General features: G+C 40.8%; 2 protein-coding genes across 6 annotated transcripts in view; one reads left to right on the top strand and one right to left on the bottom strand.

Annotated features, from left to right (window-relative positions):
• The window catches only part of EVC2 (EvC ciliary complex subunit 2), a 64,881-nt gene extending 62,793 nt beyond the window's left edge, over positions 1–2,088 (bottom strand). Inside the window, exon 1 of the mRNA XM_064151494.1 lies at positions 1,637–2,088. Coding sequence (XP_064007564.1) covers positions 1,637–1,819 — 183 coding nt within the window. The 5' untranslated portion in view covers positions 1,820–2,088. The remainder of the gene's footprint in view (positions 1–1,636) is intronic.
• EVC (EvC ciliary complex subunit 1) overlaps positions 1,719–20,835 on the top strand; it is a 44,278-nt gene continuing 25,161 nt past the window's right edge. For 3 of the 5 annotated variants that reach the window (XM_064151472.1, XM_064151473.1, XM_064151476.1), the window contains exons 1-11: positions 1,719–2,190; positions 4,796–4,891; positions 7,447–7,530; positions 8,049–8,281; positions 8,818–8,902; positions 11,693–11,791; positions 14,122–14,259; positions 16,516–16,674; positions 17,053–17,269; positions 18,293–18,441; positions 18,533–18,631. In XM_064151472.1, the coding sequence (XP_064007542.1) occupies positions 2,020–2,190; positions 4,796–4,891; positions 7,447–7,530; positions 8,049–8,281; positions 8,818–8,902; positions 11,693–11,791; positions 14,122–14,259; positions 16,516–16,674; positions 17,053–17,269; positions 18,293–18,441; positions 18,533–18,631 (1,530 nt within the window). In that variant the 5' untranslated portion in view covers positions 1,719–2,019. The remainder of the gene's footprint in view (positions 2,191–4,795; positions 4,892–7,446; positions 7,531–8,048; positions 8,282–8,817; positions 8,903–11,692; positions 11,792–14,121; positions 14,260–16,515; positions 16,675–17,052; positions 17,270–18,292; positions 18,442–18,532; positions 18,632–20,835) is intronic. The other 2 variants (XM_064151474.1, XM_064151475.1) reach the window with 2 other exon arrangements.

The following is a 20,835-nucleotide window of genomic DNA, read 5'->3' on the forward strand; positions in this document are numbered from 1 at the left end:
TTAGCAGATAGCAGGAACGTGTCCACGCTGCATGATCAAGTCTACTGATACTATGCTTATTTTTCCTTTGGAGCATTTCATGGAGGTTTTCAAAGAGATCATGGGCTAAAAACTGCAGCTTACAAGGCAGTCTGTAGCAGCCTTCTACCTGTGCACCAACTGCAGAGATTGCTGCAGAAACCATAGCTCTAAAACATCAGTAAGAAACCAGTGTTTCTAAGGATAGCTAAAGCCCAGCATTAACCAAGATGCAGTAGCCATAGAAGCAGTTTTTAATTTAATAAAAGATAATAGTTAGGAATGTCAGATGATTAAGTCAAGAAGAATAAAAAAAAAAACCCTACATTATTTTCCCCCTAGAAACATAAATTAACATAGAACTTGGGAAAATGTCTTCAGGCAATATTACTGCATTCAATTAATTACTTTCAAAGCATGATGTGAGTGCTGGCCCACAGAATTGGCACTACTTGCTGATGCAGAGCCCTTTATGACGCCCTCTACTATTATGGATGCACTCTGCAGCAGAGTGGAAGAATTGTGCTGAATATCCAGACTCTTATTTTTCAGTGCAGACTACTGAGAATTGAATGTTAGAAAAGGCAGAAGAAAAAAAAACACAAGGAGTGCTCTAACATCATCTGTAGTTGACGCACGGGGACGTAAGCACACCGCAGACACTTCGTGCATGAGCTGCTGTAAAGCCACAGATGAATGAATGAATGCCTGGAGTGCGTGGAAATCAGGAGCCATTTGTACCCTAATTTCCTAGGAAGTAGGAAACAAGACTTGTTTGCTAGCAGGCCAGATTTTCTACATGCCTTTATGCAAGCTTACAGTCATCTACCTCTGTTACAGGCTTATTTACAAAGCAACTGCTAACTTTCATCATTCACCTACATGTTGATATACAATGGCCAAGGAATATTTAGGATTTATATTTACAAGCAGGGTTTATTTCAACATGTAACACAATAGGTGATGATTTTGGTGTTTCGTATTTTCATCAGTGCTTTACACTGGTGTCCTCACATCCATCTAGTGTCCTGCAGGTTTTTTTGATGCTTCTACAATACAATTTCCTGCTGATCGGTCTTTTTGTAATACATAACAAACTAGCATGACTCCCTCCAGTCCCCACCACAGTGTCCAAGGCATTCTCCAGGTGTGCAAGTGGAAACTACATTGACGCATTTTGAGGCAGCTTCACAGATACCTGCTCAGATGAGGTCAAAGAAGGAAAGCCAGAGGCCGTACCCTAAACTGCTAGTGGCACTCCAAACAGCGGGCTGATACAAGTGGGCATGGGTGCTGTAACTAGGTAAAAACCCATCGAATGCCTCTGCTCAGGAAGAACAGACGAGGAGAGACACTGCTGGTATGGGAGACGTTGTAGTGGCCCCGCCACGTCGACCCCCTGCAGCTTTTCTAGCCATCTTCCCCAGCCCAAGTGCCTGGAAGCGGCTGCTGCTCGGCCAGGCCGCCGCTTCTCCAGCAACCCCCGCTGTGGAGCTTGCTGAACCCTCAGACGCTGCCCCTCTTCCGCTCGCCATAAGCCGCCCCGGGCCCACGGATCCGTCCCTCTGAGGGACTTGACCCGCTACCCGCACAGCGCCTCTTGGGCACACCGCCTTACCCCAGCTGCCGTCTGACCGCAGAGCTCCCGGGGCGGGCCCGGTACCCCGGCTCTCTTCACGGGGCTCGGCGGGCGACAGCCGCCGGCCCGGGTGCGCCAGGAGGCCGCACCGAGAAGTTGGGCGGGCGTGGAGAGCCCGCCGGGGAGCAACGCCAGCAGCAGGCCGGCCAGCAGCCGCCGCATGGCAGCGGGCGCGCTGAGCACCGCAGAGACTTTCTAGGCACCGTCCCGAGCCAGGCCGGCCTTCAGCCGCCGCATCCATCCGCCATCGGTCTCCTCCCACCGCGACGAGGACTGGGGGCGGGCAGCGGAGGAGCTCGGATCAGCGGAACCTCCCCTCTCCTCCTGGCCTGCCGAGCCGGGCCGGGTCAGGCTGGGCCTGGATGGCGGCCGCAGGGGACTGCCTGCTGGCGGTGGGGCTGCAGTTCTGGACTCGCTCCCTGCAGGCTCTTCCCGCCCTTTTGATCCCCGCCGTGCTGCTGGGGCTGCTGCTGGGTGCCGCCGCCGCCGCCCTGCTCTACCGCTGTGCTCTTGGGCCGTGCCGGCGGAGAGAGGTACGCGGGGCCGGCGGGCGGAGGGCTGGCCGCCGGCCTTGCGTACTGCTTTCCGCTGCGGAGAAGCTCGGGCCTGCCTCGGGTGAAGAGTTTGGAGGGGTCAGGATTGGTTTGCGAGGGGCCGCGGCCCCAATGGGTCCGGGATGTGCCGCCAGCCCAGCTCCGTTCGCCGCACGGCTCAGCCAGGGACTGCCTAAGCCGGGCCGGGGTCCTGCGCGAGCGGCGCGGGCCGGTGGTGTGCTCTGCTGCGGTAGCTCAGGGCTTAGGGTGAGCTTGGTGCTAGGTGGGCAGCTCCGCGGTCCCTGACACGCCTTCGTTGGAAAGGATTATACTTCGTGCATTTAAAAATTTACTGGTACAAGGGGTATAAAAAGAGGGCGGATTAAGTATATCTATGTTCTTACTACTACCTTTCTCGCCCATTTCTTTAGCTTAGATACTTCTCGTAACAGTCTACTTCTTTTAGAAGGCTGTGTTACTTTTGGGGTAATGGAAAAGGGACACAGCTTGCAGGAACTTGGTGAGGTAATAGAAAAGAAACACTGATTTCCATCTTAACTAATTAAGAACAATCCGATTTTCAAAGCATTTAACGAACGTGTCCAAAGTTAACTTTACAAACAGCACAAGTATAACCCACAGCAATAACTGCATGCGACACCCAAGGGAGGCAGGACAAATCTGACAGTTTGCTGGATGGCAGAACTAAAAGGCTCTTCTAAAAGCAGGAGATTTTTGTTGTTAACATACCTGCCTTGGTGTTGACTATGGTTAATATTACATAGTGTTTGGACTGGAGGGTTGCAGAGGTAACACATGCCCACAAAACTGCTGCCAGGCAGGTGTATTTTTTGAGAACTGTTACTGACTTGTGTTTCTTTTTCCCCATCACATTTAGTCTCAAGTAGTGCTGGACTGACTGGATGTAGCATTGGTGCACACTGGCACAGATGAGAAATTTGGAGCCTTTCAGAGAGTTCTGCCAGCCTGCAGTGTGGGATCTGGCTTGATTTGGTGTTTTAACCACACCTCTTTTCAGCTATAACAACTCTGCTGTATGTGTGTATCTGCTGGGGTTGATAGTCATTAAACATGACATAAGAGAGAAAAATCGTCTTGCTCCCAACTGCTTTTAAGTATGCAATTTGAAACTGTTTGAAGCCATGCTTTATCCTAATAATGGAGACACTTCAAATGCTTGATCAATGTATCCTATGTGAGTGTAAGCCTCTCTAATTCAGTTACTCATTTTCTCTGCCTCAATGGGTAGCATCTTTGTTGTACTGTCACTACCCACTCAAATATAACCGTTTATGATTTTTTCCTATGTCATTTATGTCAATAGGGCATAGACGCTGTCAGTTCTCTCTGGCCCTGACACATCTAGGTGTTTAAATACCATTAAAGCCAATGCTGCCTACTGTAAAGAAGTTGTTTTGAAAGGAAAATAAACTGCCCACTGACACATACAGAGCACATTCCAGGGTAGGCAGGTTGCATCCTATGAGCCTGATTTTCCAAATCTGACAGGGCTACCTTAGGCTGTCGGATCCTGTGTCTTCTTCATGCTATCAGCCACACTGATTGTGTGGAGCAAACTTATTGTTTGCACAAAATGTACACACAGCAGAAGCAGGGACAGTATACCTAATGATGCCGTGTTTCTTCCCAAACAGCTGAGTTGTGCTTGCAGTGGGATCAGGGCGAGTACCTGGAGTCCAGAGCAGACATAGGCACCATTGACAAGCTTCTGGCTTCCATCACTCAGCCCCAGTTAATCAATACTGTATAGATCTCAACCTGAATCTGTGGGACTTGAGGGCATGCAGTTACGTGCCTTACTGGTTTGATGATCTGTGCACAGGATACACTGGGATAGTTTTAAGAGGAAACCTTTGCCATGGTAACTTCAGACCATGTAGTTTACTGTAATATACATCTAACAATAGTATTTTTCTGTTAGAGTACATCATTGCCTAGAGGCCCTCATGGCCCTCTGGGCTGGAGCTTGTTTCATTATGATATTCTGGTAGATTAGCTTGATGAAGTGTTGTAGTAATTACAGTTATACTTAATTTTATTCAAGTTCTTAATGGTCTGAGAGAGCTCAGTAGCCCTTTAGCTGCAAAAATAACAAAGGGTAAAAACAAGTGGAGAGGCAGGCAGACCAGAAACATTATCAAGAAAGACATAGCAGGAGAGCAAAACCACTCAAGAGTTCTCTCCATTGTAGGCAATTATAGCTGAATTTAGTTAATGTGCTTTAACTAAGGAATTTGAACTCAAACTATGAGCTTAACTCTATAGTCCATAGCAAGATATTTTGAGAGCAAAAGAGTTAATACCTTTACAGTCTCTTAAAATTCTGCATCTAGTCTGACAAGTGAAATTCATAATGTTCATTAATTTTAGTTATTTCTTCCAAAATATGCAAAATTCTCATTCATTTTCACAGATTGTATTTTTTTCCCAATTTTTTCAAGTAATAATGAAATAATTTTCAGGATGGAGATGTGAATGTATCTGAGTTGCCAAATATACTCTCATTGAATCTCCATGATCCCAGTATAATATTTTATCTTTTTTTCCTCTCTTGGAATTTCAGAAGGATGATTCCCAGACACTTCTGGAAAGCTTCAACTCTGATGAAAAAGAGCACAGGCTCATGAGGAGTACATCAAAAGAGGAAATGGTGCTGGAGGTAAGGATCTGCTCTTGTTGGTAAACATCCATTTTGCTGCATGTAGCAATAAGGACATTCTAGTGTCTGGTCCAAATTGTCCTCATTTTATTGAGTTCTGAATTGAACCCTTGAAGTGTAAGAGTGGGGGTTGATGGCTGCTTGGGAACACCACCATTTCAGGCACTCATTCCTCTTATGAATTCCATTCCTCTTGGGAGATTATTTTTGCATATTTTAAGCAATATCCTGAGTAGGATATTGCTGTGCTTTGGCTTTGTCTTTACTTTATCCTTAGTTTCCAAAGGCTTATGGAAAAACTTAACACCATTTACATAAGAAAAGGTTTCTAAGCACTGAAATCTGTGCTGATAGCTGATGGTAGGTTCTTACCTGGAGAAGGAGATTTATTACAGGAGTTTTGACAGTTACAAAATTTCCCTCATCAGATCCAATCTGCAACAGTACTTTTTCTCTAGACCTTCCTTAGAGACACCAACTCTAACTTGGACCAAGTAGAGCTGTAGAGAGAAAGAATGAATGAAGTAAAATGAGAGTGTTTGCAAACAGCAGTATCTTCAATTGCTCTCGCACATACAAATGTCTCCTAACAGCTACCAACTGAAGACAGAGTACAGAGTTCAGATGACAAGTACCAAAACACCACTGTGGTGAGCTGGGACTCAAGGACAATTAGAGAGAGAAGGTGGAAAGAAAAGTAGGTTAAGGCATAAAATTAACCCATCTTCAATCAAAATTTCAATAACTTTTGGGTAATAATCTCAAAGTAACTTGAGAACCAATGCTGCCATGTAGTTGTAAAATCACTGCCTTTCACCCAAAGCTGAAGCTAACTCATTCAGCCTGTTACACGTGAATTACAAACATGCAGAAAGCATTGCTTAAAGTTAGCAGGTCTGGTGTTTAGCTTGTAATGAGAACCGGTTTCAAGACAAAGAGAAAATAGACTTTATTGTAAGCATCTTACTCTTTGTTTTGAATTCTTGGTAAGTAATCCTCCCTTCAGTTTTGTGATCAGCAATGGTGACAAACCACGCTTGATCATTTTGCTTGAGTTAAAGTACATCAGAACAAGTGAGCATAGATTAGATTCTCTCTTGAAGTGCAAATCCTATGGGAGAATTTCTGCGTGATACAATTTTGTACATAATGCCAGTCCTCTTAAATGGGACCATGGTCTTTTAAAGGTGACCATTCAACGCTATATCCACTTCCCAAAAACATTAGCTCATTTATAACACTTCTCCCACCTATTTGTCTAACTACTGAACTTTGTGGGGTGTTTTTTGTTGTTACTAGTATCAAATTGACAGTTCACGAAGACTCTTAGATGGAAAAGGCTTTTAATTAGGTTAGAGCACTTCAGAAAAACAGATATTTTCATTCTGAGACCTTACACATTGCAATAATTCCATAATTACCGTGTTAATAATAACTGTGTATTACTTGTGCCTGCTGAGAAGCAGGATTTGTTAGTTCTAGCACACTGTGATACAGCTTTACAGTTCTGGGATGGAGCTGCTCTGCAGCTATTGCAGAGCAATAGCTCCCTTGCCTTCTGACCCCTGACATGCACTGCAGCAGTGGGACTGCTCAATATGAGCACACATTTTACACACCAACCTTTGCTTTTAGCTTGATCTGTAAATCCTAGTGAATTCTGGAAATAAATTAAATGTGCAATGAGAAATCTAATGAATATTATAGTTTCCTCTTCTCATTCCTGACTGTGCCAATGCTTTGATATTTCTTGGGAAAATCTATAAAGAAAATTATGTTTTGACAGACAAGATGCCTTCATTTCATAAGACAAAATCAAAAAAGTTAGAATAAGAAACCTCTTAAAGCTTGGATTTAAGCATTCTGTCTGCTTCTTATAGCCAACTTTTTATTAAGCTGTACATAACCTCACAAAATGGAGTTGATTATCCATTGTTTCAGTGCATAAAGAATGGCTTGGAAAAAGGAGGAGCAGAAAGTCAGATTAGGGTTGTATGAAATTGTATGAGAAGAATGCATTATCTTTATAAAGTTCTTTAGAAGAATGCTGTTATTTTTCTCTAGATTATAGGTAAAGTCGTACTATTAAAAAAAGTCTTCCTGGAAAAAAACTGTGACTGATCTTATTTCATCTATCATTTCTTAATTTCAATTAAAAGACCGAATTTATAGCCATGATGATAGCTGTAGAGCTTATCCTTTAGCAGTTTCTATTATGAAGGTAATTTCAATCTCTCATGTGAAATCTTCAATTGCTGCTAAAGGGCGTGTGAAGAATCAAATTGAAAATAACTTCTGAATACCAGCTATTGCCTGTTTTCCCTTGCAGGACTGAAGACATTTTTGAGCAGTGGTAATGATAGAGTTCCCCTTTTTGAGTTCTGTATTGTGAGTGAGTCTTATAAGACATCTTGTGCCAAAGCAGAAGCAGTCAGTAAATAGTTATCAATAGGAATTCTTAAGTTATGTAACCAAAACGGGCATGCAGTTCTTACAGTAAACAACTGCCAGATGTACTGCTCTTCCTAAGTGGTTTTGTGTTCTTTTCCGTACAGGAAAGTGAGCCTCCTCTGAACAGTAACATCACGGCATTTGCGTTAAAGGCAAAAGTGATCTATCCTATCAATCAGAAATTCAGGGTAAGGTTTTAGAGTCTACTTGTAAGCACTAATGACAATCACTCTATGTCAAAGTAAATTGCAGAGTCAAGTAATGGAAGAAGACTTACCTGCCAATCTCCTTAATGGAATCTTTCTTTGTTTATAGTTCATTGACTCAGGGCTTGTTTTTAAGACATCAGTTGCTTTCATCTCTCCTTGAAATCTGCAGTGTTTTCCATGATGCCCAGTCAATTTTCACTGTAGTCAAGAGACCTTTTTTTCCCCATTAACAGTAGTGGAATTTGGGTCTGTCCGAGGAACCATAAGAAAAAACCCTACAAGGATCTGCTCTTCAGGAGGGAAACATGCACCAAGCAGATAACCACGACAGAAGAATTTCTTTCTGGGCCGTGCAGAAACCCATCAGATTCATAATCTTAATTTGTGGAAACACCTTTGCTGTGTATATTATTTTTCACTTGAAGTCAAATTCTGCAAATTGATGTTTATCTTTTTTATTGTCTTGTATTCTTCTTATGAACTTCCTTTAACTGTAGCCTTTGGCAGATGGCTCATCCAATCCATCTTTGCATGAAAATCCAAAGCAGGCAGTTCTACCTAATCAGGTCATGGAGACATCTATGTCAGGCAGCCTGGGATCTCTGAGCCAGGGAGACAAGGAGGACTGCAGTTCTTCTACAACAATACATTCCACAACAAGTGATGACAGATTTCAGGCTCGAGCCTTCCTCAAGGTGACCAGCTTCCCTGAAGTGCTAGTGTGTGAGAGGTAAGCAGCAAACCTGCCCTTGTGTTTGGTAATTTCCAACTGTGTCCGAAGGGTTTTTGAGACACTGACTAAAGTTCTGGTGTAAACCACAGGATGGGCTTGAATGCATACATTCAGCACAACAGGACAGGGTTATCCGATTATAACCCTAAAAAATAGTTTAATACATCATGCTGTATATTGAAAGTCAGTTTGTTGTTTGTGAAATTCTGGGAATCACAACTCACTGTTAGGACAAGGAGAGCCTTTTGTTTTGGCTCGTGCTCAGTTCATATGAGCAGTGGCATCCTTGACTGCGGATGGAGTCTTCTGCACTGTAGAGTCACAAGTCACCCAACAAGTGCCTTGAGAACAGCAAGTGACAGTTGTCTGACTAAATATGTAGTGGGAGCTTACCATGGATACAGCTCCTTTCTCACAATGCCACTGATAAACAGGTAGTGCTAATCAAAATGAGCTGTGTCAGCTCTGATTTTCTTTCAGCTGCACCACCTTTGTTTAAATTGATATTAACACATTTTTCATCTTTGTTTTAGTTTTGATGTTAAGCTCTGCCTTTGCAGTCTTGTTTTAAAGGATCTCATGCTTCTTGATACTGAGCTCAGAAAAGAAAAACACATGGTAGGTACTCATCTCTCATTTATAGCTAGTAGTTTTGAACATCTTGGTTGAGTATCAGTTTAGGAAACAGCAAACAACTTGAGTAGCTGGGAAGTAGTGTAGCAGACTTGTTATTTACAGCACTGTCTTCATTTTTTCTCCTGTTCTGCATATGTGAGCTACATAAAGGAATAAACTACAAGAGAATATGTTGGGCTGTGAGTTACACAGGGTCAGACTGAATAATACAAAAATTTGGCTTTAAAATTTATTCCAGAGAATAACATACAGCACATAGGGTTCATAAAAAGAGGGGAAAATATTTAATAGATGAGTTTATGTGTTAAAGATAATGCTTTGAATAAAATGAAAATTCAGTTCAGCTGAATCAGTACTATTGTGATAACTACAATAGTGATGATTTCTGCATGAATTAAGGTATCCATTTAAACCATATGTAGCTATCTACATCAAGTAACAGCATCCAAAGATGACAGGAAAAACCAAACCAAACATGGATGCATACAACTGAAGCCACAGAATCCTGAATCAGGAGAACTGGTGATGGTGACTAGTTGTGGTCAAGTACAGAATCATTACTGTCACTAAGTTTCAGCTCAGTTAATTCAAATACGAGCATAAAGTGTAAGACTTTTCTCCTCTACTACTTTCCTGAACTGTATTTAAACAGATGGGTCATAATTTATATTTGAAATAACCAGAAATATTTCAAAGGGTGGGATTTTATTACCTAATTTCCATGCAACCTGAAAGAGGAAGCATGAAGTAGAATCTGGAAAGCAGCTTCTTTTCTGATGGATTATTCCCATCTGAAGTAAATGAAAAAGGGAACTTGATATCACATTCCAGGTGGAAATTTTGCTTGGCCAAGGTGCTTGGACTTGATCTCAAAGTTAATCATCAGCTTGTAAATTACTTGTGAGGTGGCAACATGCTGATGTAATCGCAGAAACACTGAGAAAAAGGAGCATTTAACACACTTTGTGGCCCACTAGAAGTTATCACAAAATGCAGATGACTTTGACCTTTAGCAAAGCTTTGAATGGATTCATACTTCTGCACTTTGACCTTTAGCAAAGCTTTGAATGGATTCATACTTCTGCTTACAGGGGAAAAAGGGAGAAAAAGTGTACAGTCTCAAGAATAGCTTCTTGCTTTTCCCCTCTGCTTTCTCTGATTTCAGTCAGCCTTTCTTAAGACAAGGTCTAGAGAAAGGAAATGCATTGTCTTCCTAAATTCCTCTAATATTTTTTTCTGTTTGTACTGTGTTTGATAACTTGGTGGTGTGTATTCAAAACTTGCCATACTCCAATCCAAAATACTAGCAAGTGAGATCCAAAATGTGGCTGCTTTATGCTTTTCTCTTCTACTGAGCTCTAATTATAACATATTTTTCAGATTTTACTCAGCTGAAATGTTGGCTTTGCTAACTATTTTTTTAATGTAAATATTTTGTTTATGTTTAAAACGGGCAACTTCTGCATTGTCTCTTTCCAAGTACTAACTAACAGGTAGGTGGCTCTTAAATTCTGCTTTTTTTTAATCTTTGTGTTGGAAAATGCTGCAGCAGTTATCACAGAAACATCCAGGTTGAAAAAGACCCTCGGGATCACCAAGCCCAACCTGAAACCCTACTCTGCAAGAGTCGCCTTAAACCCTATCCCTACGCACCACATCCAGAAAACCCTTAAACACATCCAGGGTCTGTGACTTAACCATCTCCCTGGGCAGCTCATTCCAGTGGCTGACCACACTCTTGGTGAAAAACGTTTTCCTGATCTCCATTCTAAACCTACCCAGCCTCATCCTGAGGCCACTCCCCCTTGTTCTGTCTCCAGCTGCCTATGAGGAGGGACCAGTACCAGCCTCTCCAAGATGTCCCTTAAGGTAGTTGTAGACACCAATGGGGTCTTGCCTCAGCCTCCTCTTACGCACACTAACCATCCCCAGCTCCCTCAGTTGCTCCTCATAAGATTTATTCTCTAGGCCCTTCCCCAGCTTCACTGCCCTCCTCTGGACCTGTTCCAATATCTCCACATCTCTCTTGTATTGCAGTGCCCCAAACGGAACACAGTGCTCAAGATGTGGTCTCACCAAAGCTCAGGACAAGGGGATAATCATCTCCCTATTCCTGCTGGCCACAGCATTTTTAATACAAGCCAGGATGCCATTGGCCTTCTTGGCCACCTGGGCACACTGCTGGCTCATGATGAAATGAATTGTCTTTACATTGGCACTCTAGTTGAGAAAAGAGGGGAGGAGGTTAAGCAAAAATTATCCCAGTATTCAGAAACATCTTTTTGAAGACACTAGTATTACAGTCTCAAAACCCAAACCCAAACAAAAATCCCCAAACCACACAACTGGAAAACAGGTGTATTTTTTGTAAGGGAGGGTAGCTAGAACTTGAGATAGTTGAAATCATAGTAATGAATATGTTTGTATGTTTCAGTTTAAGGGCTCACTGAATTTTAGAAAACCTGACTTTTTCTTTTTAATCAATCTCTGTTTTCTCCAGTAAAAGATGGTTTCAGATGTGTCAGTCAGGTTACAAGGATATGCGAGATGATGTCTTTGTTCTTGTTAGTGTTCCAGTATGCTATGGAAGCCAAGGCCAAAGAATTTTTCACAGTAAGAACGCTGCAGATTTGCTGATGAGGTTTCTGTTATTTTGCTTATGATTCACTATAGTCTCACTGATTGGTTTAAATCAACAAAGATTATCACAGAGATGGCTTTACGGTGTTGAACAGGCACTTACCCTGCACTTTGTTTCTTCCTTTTAAATAGATGTTTATTCAGGTTCTCAAAATACACCTCGCAGACTTTCATCGTAAAAAGAAGATTACTGATGATGTGTTCAAGAAGATCCTTTTAATTCAGGAAAATGTAAGTCTTTTTGTTGGTTAGTATTTAAGACCCAAGAAATAAGAAGTAAACCCACCAGTTAGTGCAAGCTGCCACAGCAGGCTCTCTCACTCCTTTTAAACAGCAATGTAATTTGCAATGTTTCAGAAGAAATGCAAAGAAAGACCCTTGTTAGTTGATTATCTCCATTACTTTGTGTGCATTTCCTCTTTACTAATGTATGAGCTGATCAGGAAAATGTTATATGTAATCTGTTAAGGATAAAAGTATTTTGTAGTTGAATCCATGCAAGCAAACAGAAAATTGTGAACCTTATTCATGCAGGTTTAATAATTTCTAATTATCAGGTCTTTGTCTGGTCCCCTGTATCATTACTGATAATAAAATAGCAGGAAATAAAGTATCAGGAGGAAACTCAAGGCTTTCATCTGTGGAAAATAAACTTATTTTCTTGTCTTTCTCCCATATCTTTGTATTAAAATCCATATACTACTTCTAAACTAAAAAAAATACATTGACAGTCAATAAGGATTTCAGATGGAGTTCTGGTACCATTTAAAGATTATTAGGAAAAAACCCCAAACTTTAAACAACTAAGCAAAACAGAAGATCCACTGGTTCTATTTTCCATTTTCCAGTTGGAGTAATAGAAAAGTCTATGTTGAGAGGCATATCTGGGGATCATCTGGCCCAACCTTCTGTAGGAAGAAGGACCTTAAGTAGGGTGACCACACTGGAAAAGACTTCCAAGATCATCCAGTCCAACCTATCACCCAGCCCTGGCCAATCAGCTAGACCATGGCACTAAGCGCCTCAGCCAGGCTTTTCTTGAACACCTCCAGGGATGGTGACTCAACCACCTCCCTGGGCAGCCCATTCCAATGGCAAATCACTCTGTGAAGAACTTCCTCCTAATATTCAGGATCTAGTGCTCTGCCAGTCCAGGTCTTGACTATTTGCACTGAAGGGGCCTCCATCATTTTTCTGAGAAATCTAGTTCTATATTTTAATTTTCTTCGAGCGATGATTATTTTTCTCCTACATACAGATGGAAATTCACATTTAGTCTGTTAGCTTGTCAGCTCTAATTGTTTAGATTTATTTTTGTTTGTGTAGTCTTACAATCTCTGAATTAATATCAGGAATCTCTCTAGTTGTACCTTATAATTCATATCAGAAGGCATTTTGCCTTAAAACCACTCTTCTGCTTTAAATTCTCAGGTTTAGTGTTCGAGGTGATTGTGTTTACTAAATGAAATTTGAGATTTAGTGTACAGGTCCCTTTTTATGATTGACTTATGTTGCTAATTGCAAATTATAAACACAAAGGTAATATAGATTAGGGCACGTTTCCCATTACAGCCCAACCCTCAGTGAGGCTTAAGTATTGGTGGCTTCATTCACCTAGCCAAGCTGCTGCAGGGCAAAGCATAAGTGTTGATGACTAGATGCAGAAATTGCCAGAGTAGTCCAATTGTTTAAGTGTCAATGTGAGATTCCTGTGTTACAGAGAGAAATGTCATGGAACAGTCTTAGAGTTGAGTTATCAGATAAGAGGTAAGACTTGTTATAAATAATGTGTAAAAGATAGTTGGTAATAAGCAAAAGCATTAGCACTAGAGACTATTTACTGTAGCACTAGCAAGATGGAGGATTATATGATTTATTGCAGACAGCATTTTACTCTTAATTCTGCATTGTAAGAGAAATTAATGGGATTTTGATTAAATTGTTAGTGAAACTTGTCAAAATCCCATTGCATTTCTTGAAGGCATAGTATCAAGGTAATTGGATGGTATTAAAAGTAAATGCTTGTTATGCAAGGCATGTTTCAGCAACTGAAGAGTCACCTTTTCATTGCCTGTCTAATGGCGGAAGACCATGTTAATATTGTTAGTTTTCAGAAGAAATCGTCGTGGTTTCAAAGGATTGAGAAACTTTAAAAGCCTGGGTAATCATGGTAACCTGTAACTTGTCCCTTCTGAGCATTACAGGTGTGCACTAGCACTGTGCAGGAAGCACTCTGATTCTTATATCTGGATACTTACCTGTGCTTTCAAACACAGCGTGTCCACTCAACTGCCATTTAAGATAGGGGACATGCATTAAAATAAAGATATTTGTGGGTAAACTCAAGGGATTATTGGCATGAAAGCTTATGGAGCACTGCTTACTAAAGTGGAAAGCACAGACTGGTGGAAGTAGATGTACATACCTTGAGTTTTCTTTGCTTGCTGCAGAAGGTGCAATACCCAGAGGCACAACTTCCTGAATGTTGTTGTTCTCTTCTGAATTTAGATGCGATGTCTCTTCTTCTGTTTAACAGGAAATAACTTTGGTTTTTCCCCCAGGGTTTTGAAGAATTGCAGAAACAACTTGACTCTCGACTCCAGAGTACTGAGATGTCAGGAGCTCATAACTCAGAATACCAGACTCTAGAAGACTTGGAAAGGAAAGAAAAAGAATATTCTGAGCACGTAATAGATCACGTAAGGCTCTATTTTTTTTCTAGAATTTCCTTGTCATGTTACTCTTTTCATGGGAAATATTGGTTTTTTTCCTTTACCTTTTATGTTGACTAGTCCACAGTTAGTATTTTAGATGTTTGTGAGTCCTGAAAACGTTTTCACATTGCTCTAGCAAAGTATTTACAACTCCCTTCGGGGGCCAAGACCTGAGAGATGTCTGTTGATTGTCAGATGGTAAGATCCTATTTCAAGTCTACATCTAGCCTGACTTTTAGGAATTCTATCCTAGCAATCCTAGTTTCCTTCTATCCTCCATAACTAGTAAGAGAGTAGTTACAGACTGCAAAACTCTCTGAGCTGAAACAAGTACTAAGAAAATACAGTACAACCTTTTCGTATGTTCTGCACATATAGTTTAGCAAAACCTTTTTCTTTAGCAACTTTCCACATTAGAATATATTTGCATGTCTTTAAATGTAAAAACAAAGTTTGATAGTAGGCATTTGTTTCTCAAAGTAAAGATTTCTTTTGTATTTTTTTCTCTTCAATGGTGTCATTCTGTCCAAATAGCTTGCAAGCTATGAAACTGGAGGCTAAAAATATTCTGTATATTTTTTTTAGTAAACTGAATAATCTGGAAGATGTTCTCCTTTCCAGTCCTGTTTCTGAGGTTTGAGCAAATTCACTGCTGATGAAAATGAGAGGCTGACTAGTCAGACTGATGGCTCTGTGAGCTGCCTGTGCTGATTGATGTGGCACTTCAGCCCTGAACCAAACAGTCTGTCATTGCAGCCTTGGGCCTTTTTTAGAGCAGTTAACATATTTTAATCTCTGGTGCTTAAGTGCTTCATTGGGAATTTTCTCAGCTTTCGCTTGATTTTCTCTGCCTTTCACTTTATAGTGGAAGTCCTGGTAATGATGGTACATCTGTATCAAATTTCTTTTGCAATTTAACTTTTAGTCTGTTAAAAATTGATTAAGTTTTCCAGAGCTCTCACATAGAAAAAAATCACTGGCAGCCTGGCTAAGCAACCTCAGGTTATTCACTAGCAGCAGTCATCCTTCAGTGGGTCTGTCACTCTTACATCAGTAGATGCTAATCATCCATACTGAAAATTGATTTCCCTGGTCACATATTTGGATATATCAAGACCTTGAACTCATCCACTCTTCTCTCAGTAATATAAAGAGGTTGGGGTTTTTGCCATCCTCAGAGATGTTATAGTCACATCATTTTCAAAGCTCACATACACTTAATAGAAATCTTAGCAATAGATGTATTTTCTTACCTTTCTATGTACTAGTAGTCCTACTGAAGATCATAAAGTATTCACAGTTTTAACTTTTTCTGGATGAGAGTCTAAAACTAGAAATTGCCCATACCAAAAGATACAAGAATGGGCACATTGTGCTGATACTACATGAAGAACTTCATTCCAGTGCAGGTACTCATAATTTAGGTTAGAAGGGACTCCATAGGCAGGGACACCTCCCACTAGAACAGGTTGCTCAAGGCCTCATCCAATCTGGCCTTGAACACCTCCAGGGAGGGAGCATCCACAGCTTCCCTGGACAACCTGTGTCAGTGTTTCAGCACCCTCACTGTAAAGAATTTCTTCCTAACATCCAGTTTGAATTGCCCCTCTTCCAGTTTAAACCCATCACCTCTCACCCTGTCATTACAAGACTTTGTAAGCAGTGTCCCCCCCCAGCCTTTCTGTAGGCTCCTTTCAGATACTGGAAGGCCACTACAAAGTCTCCTCGAAGCCTTCCCTTCTCCAGGCTGTAGAGCTCCAACTCTCATAGCCTGAATAAAGTGCTTGTGTAGCTTGTCACTATGAAAGGCTTTGATGGTGAAATACAGTTACAATTTTCAGTTTTCCCTTTTTAGCAAAAGATTTATTTGACTGGAATGCCTGCTCCTGCAGCTAAACAAACTTCCCAGATAAAAAGGCTGCAGTTTATCACCTTTTTTAATTTTCCTATTAACACTAAAACCAGGATAGGCTGTTGTAAATGAAGTATGTGGAGAATTAACAACAAATCCTTAGAATAACCACAATAAAAGAATGTCAGGTGGTTATGTGTCACCAACATGTATCATTATGTAGTAAATAAGCTTTGAAAGTCTGATAAGTGTTCACTGGAACTACCAATACTGAAAGTTGCCTGTCAGCTCAGTGACTTCTGAGTTGGTAGACTCGTGGCTCTGGCTGTAGTGCAATACTCAGTGATTAATGAAGGAACATGAATTGGGTTTTGATTCGTATTCTACAGATGGAAGCTTTCTGGAAGCAGACTGACAAAGCCCAGCAGGCTTTCTTGGACCAGTCAAAATGTTCAAGTGCCAAATCAACAAAGATAATGATGGATCTGACAGAGAAGATGATTGCAGTAGAAAACTTATTAAGCGAATTTCAAGATTTGCAGGCAATGGTAAAGTACAAAAAGAAATAAACGTTGAGAGAGATTTAGTCAATCTGAACACAGAGAATGGTGCAACTGTACAGTTTGTCAGTCCTGTCTCTGGAATGATGTAGACTGCTTACTCAAGTTGTCTCTTTCAGCTTTGTTGCAGAGAGCTCAATTTCCATTGCAGTTTATGAAGATTTACAGGAGGGTGAACTGCGGGCAGTTGAGTTCTAATTCTCAAAATACCATTTCCACAGTCGTTAAGAAAAGATGATATTAATGAAGCCCTTGAGCTGGAAACAACAGCAGTACATCTAATGATGAAGGGTAGTTTGGGAATGAGCAATTAAACCCAACCAGAGACCCATTCCTGGTTTCTAAACAGTTTTATGTTTGCTTTAGGACATTCAGGAAAGGTTATTCAACTGGGAGCTTCTGGTGAAAATGATTGATTCACTGAAGGCCTATATACCAGAAGAGTGCAAGTGTAGATTAAATACTGTATCAAATATTCTAGACAACTTAACTGTAAAGAAAAATCTCTCAGTCCAACAAAAGGAAGAACTTCTAACAGATCTGCACAAAGCATTCTGGGAACAGCTGGCACGTTTCAGTAATGGTGAGTAGTCAGACCAGAGCTCATGACTTATATGCATATATATTAAGTCACATTATTGCATTAAAGATTAAAAAAAATGGCTTCAGCCCTATGCCCCTCTGTTTTGAAAAGGTATTGATGAATTGGCCAAGGACACTTACTATGAACAGTGGATGCTTGGAATGGGAACTTTGGCTTTAAGCCTTTTAAATCTTGTTCCAGGCAGTATTATGAACTTACTCTACAGTTCACATAAGCTCTACCTTATTTCATTAATTTGAAGATTGAAGAGTCATATTTGTTAGAAATATTTGTGAGCCATATTCATGCAGCACACTATCTTCTACCTCCACATGCTAGCAGGAGATCATAAGATGCACCCAATCTAAGCTGTGCTATCACTCATGCAAAAAAAGATCATTTTAAGGCTTTATAAATTACTTGGAACTACAGGGAGGCTGAAGAAGTGAAGAGCTCAGTCCTAGATATTTCACAGCACTAGCACAAAAGGAAAAGGACCTTGACAACTTTTGCAGCAGGTTCCTGTTTCAGTCACTTTGGAGCTGATATGGCTGCTTGCCAGTTCAAGTTAATCAGAACTAGCATTGCTTTAGACCTTTTCTTCCCACCATATGTTACTGCCCCTGTCCTGCAGCAGCATTTGCATATCTGCAGTCAGATAATGAGCCACTTCTAGACCTTCCTGAAGCAGGAGGAAGAGCTTTGGGGTGCTGCAGATGGGAATCTGTTTTCTTGAACTAACACAGTGCCTTTGCATAAGCAGTAGTACCAGTGAAAGGGAGAATACAGGGTGATAGTGATCCAGAAACCTGGTAGATTTAAGTGCCATGTAACAACTCCAAAGTTCACATCTAAAAAGACCATCAAAGCAAGAATCAAATTTAAAATCCTGCATGGTAGTTACTTGCCATGGTAGTTTCACTTACCAACAGACTTCTGTGAGCTTATGTTGTGTGACAGTAGCAGATGCTCCTTTCTCCCTGTGGAGTTATGGTATCTAATCATTGGTGATTTATGTTCCAGAATGTATACAGCAAAGTAAAGATCTGATCTTGAGAGAACAAGAGTGCCATAAAAAGAAGAGAAAAGAGTTCAAAGATAGGCAGAAAGCTGAACAAGAGAGTCTGTTCAGTAAAAGTTCTCACAATGAAGATGTTAATGATTTCCTTAAGGTGGGCACAAAAAAGCTTGTTTTCACTGTTCCATTAATTTTTAAGGTCAAATATATTCAGCTATTTAAATATATCCATTGTGTTTCTTTAGGTTTACCATGAGCTGTTAGAGAAGCATCAGCAAGCACAGTGGGAAGTGGAGGAGGAGAATGACTGCAAGAGCACAGAGGCTGTTGCAGATCTCTACAAGGTACTACCACTAGTGATAGGTGTCATTTACTAAAATCATTCTGAAGACCTTCTAATCCCACTATATGATATCAGGTCTTGGGGAGGACTGGGGAATGGCAGGAGAGATCATGGCAGCTATAGGAAGCTGGCTTGGCAAACCAGCAGGTAGAGGCAGGACAGTCTTCCCCATTAGCTTGACTTTTCCATGATCTTCCAACATGCTACATTCCCTTAGCTTATATTAGTCAGGAAATGCCTCTGTGGTTTGCCATAACATGCTGCCTGGCTGACAAGGCTGCAAGAATGTTGAGAGCACACAACATCTGACATTATTGCCAGCAGAGACACTTCATTTATGTAGCATAATTATCCCTTCTGTGTCCTGGGTAGGTTGGTACTGGTCTAAGTTAATTTCATTACATCTCCCAGAATAGTTACCTATTTTCCTCTTGAAGAAATTGTTTGGATGCTATTTAGTTCCCTGAAATAAGATCAGATCTTTGGTGTAAGTAACATTTTTACACTTCTTCTTGTTACTTATTTGGAAACTATGTAGATGCTTCATTCTTTTATGTCATATTTAATTAATTTCTATCTGCACACAAAAAAAGAAGGATAGCATAATCTATCTGTTAAAGCCCAAAGTTATAGCCAGCAGTGACCTTCATTGAGGCTGGAAGTAATTACTTTCAGATCAACAGGATCCTTATCATGATTAATTATGACCAGATCATGGTGTTATGGAAACTTGTAGTTCACATCACCTTAGGAAAAGATACTCACACAATCTTAATTAGCAGTAGTCTACATGCACTCTTTCAAACTCAACTGATAAAAAAAAGCCACTGTATCTAGAACAAATAGTTCTGCCATGGTTTCATGTAGTAGGAAAGCAAGTGGATATTTGAGAACTGCTGCTTTGGAGAAAGGAAGAGTTTGCTTGGAGGGCTATGCCAGTGAATCAAAGTAGATTAATTGTACAAAGCTATTTAATTTCTGAAAAGTCAACATGTCTGCTGATATCGATGCACACAGTTCATTCTCCAGAGTTACTAACTTCTCCATGCCTATCCTCAATTCACATGAAATCTCTAGAGACAAAGCATTTTTTTTTCACCCTGCACAGTTCCACCTCATTTGTGAAATCATATTGCTTTTCTTTATTACATGCTCTGCTTTAGTGACACTAAGATCAAACCCAAAAATGCTATTTCTTTTAGCACTGTTAAGCTAAGTTTTCTTTTCCATAAAAGAAAAACTGGTTTGGGTAAATGAAGTGTTTCTAGAATTGCCAGGTTGTCAGGAGAGCTGCATAAACTTGAACCCTGCCAATTCACTCAGCTTTAAGCCATTATATTCTATATTACAGCTGCTCTCTTGTTCCTAGACCCAAACAAACACTGCCAGACATGAAAAACTGCAAGTACTGTGATCCAACTGGCATGGTGAATGAGGGTCCGCAAATCTTCATTCCACTTCTTCTTCCCACAATAGAGCATTTTTATTGCGACATTGAACATAATGACAACTGCCCTTTCTCCCCTCAACCCTAAATAGAGATACTTCAGATTGTTTTAGGCAAGCAGGCTGCTGAGTATACCTTAATAAGAAGAAACAATGCAAATGAGCATAACCCCACTGTAGGTAAATGAAGCTGTTCTGACTTCCACAGCTGGGGGAAGTGTAGTACTTACATGTTGTACATTATCTAGGGCATAAAAGTAAGAGCAGATTTGCCATTAAGGGCAGTTGTATTGCTCAACCACACTGCCATTGTTTCTCTCTCTACTCCAGCATACTTTCAGAGTGAAAATGCACCTTGGACAAGCAGAAGCTTTCCGTGGGCAGCAGGGCTTTGCCTGTTAATTTAATTTCTCCAGGTTTCTGCTACCAATGAGGAAGATGAGATACCCGTGGGGAGGTGACAGGGATTTGAGATACTCCACAGTGCAGTGGTGTTACTGCTACTTTGGTCAGGTAGACTTAAGCAAGGAAACACCAGACTAAGAAGATGAGAACCAGGAAGCCTTACATGGCAATTATCAACACTGCCACAAGATCTATGTGCCAATCAGGTTTGAATGAGCGGATCTGTGGAACCAGCTAATTAGGACTCATCTGCACACACTGTACTCCCTGAGACTTACCTGATAGTCATTTGCCTTGCATTCACTTGGAAGGTTTGGACTCTTCTGTTCCTGTTCTACCATAAGCAAGGAGAGG

Source organism: Pogoniulus pusillus, chromosome 11, assembly GCF_015220805.1.
Source record: "Pogoniulus pusillus isolate bPogPus1 chromosome 11, bPogPus1.pri, whole genome shotgun sequence".
NCBI classification, from domain to species: Eukaryota; Metazoa; Chordata; class Aves; order Piciformes; family Lybiidae; genus Pogoniulus; species Pogoniulus pusillus.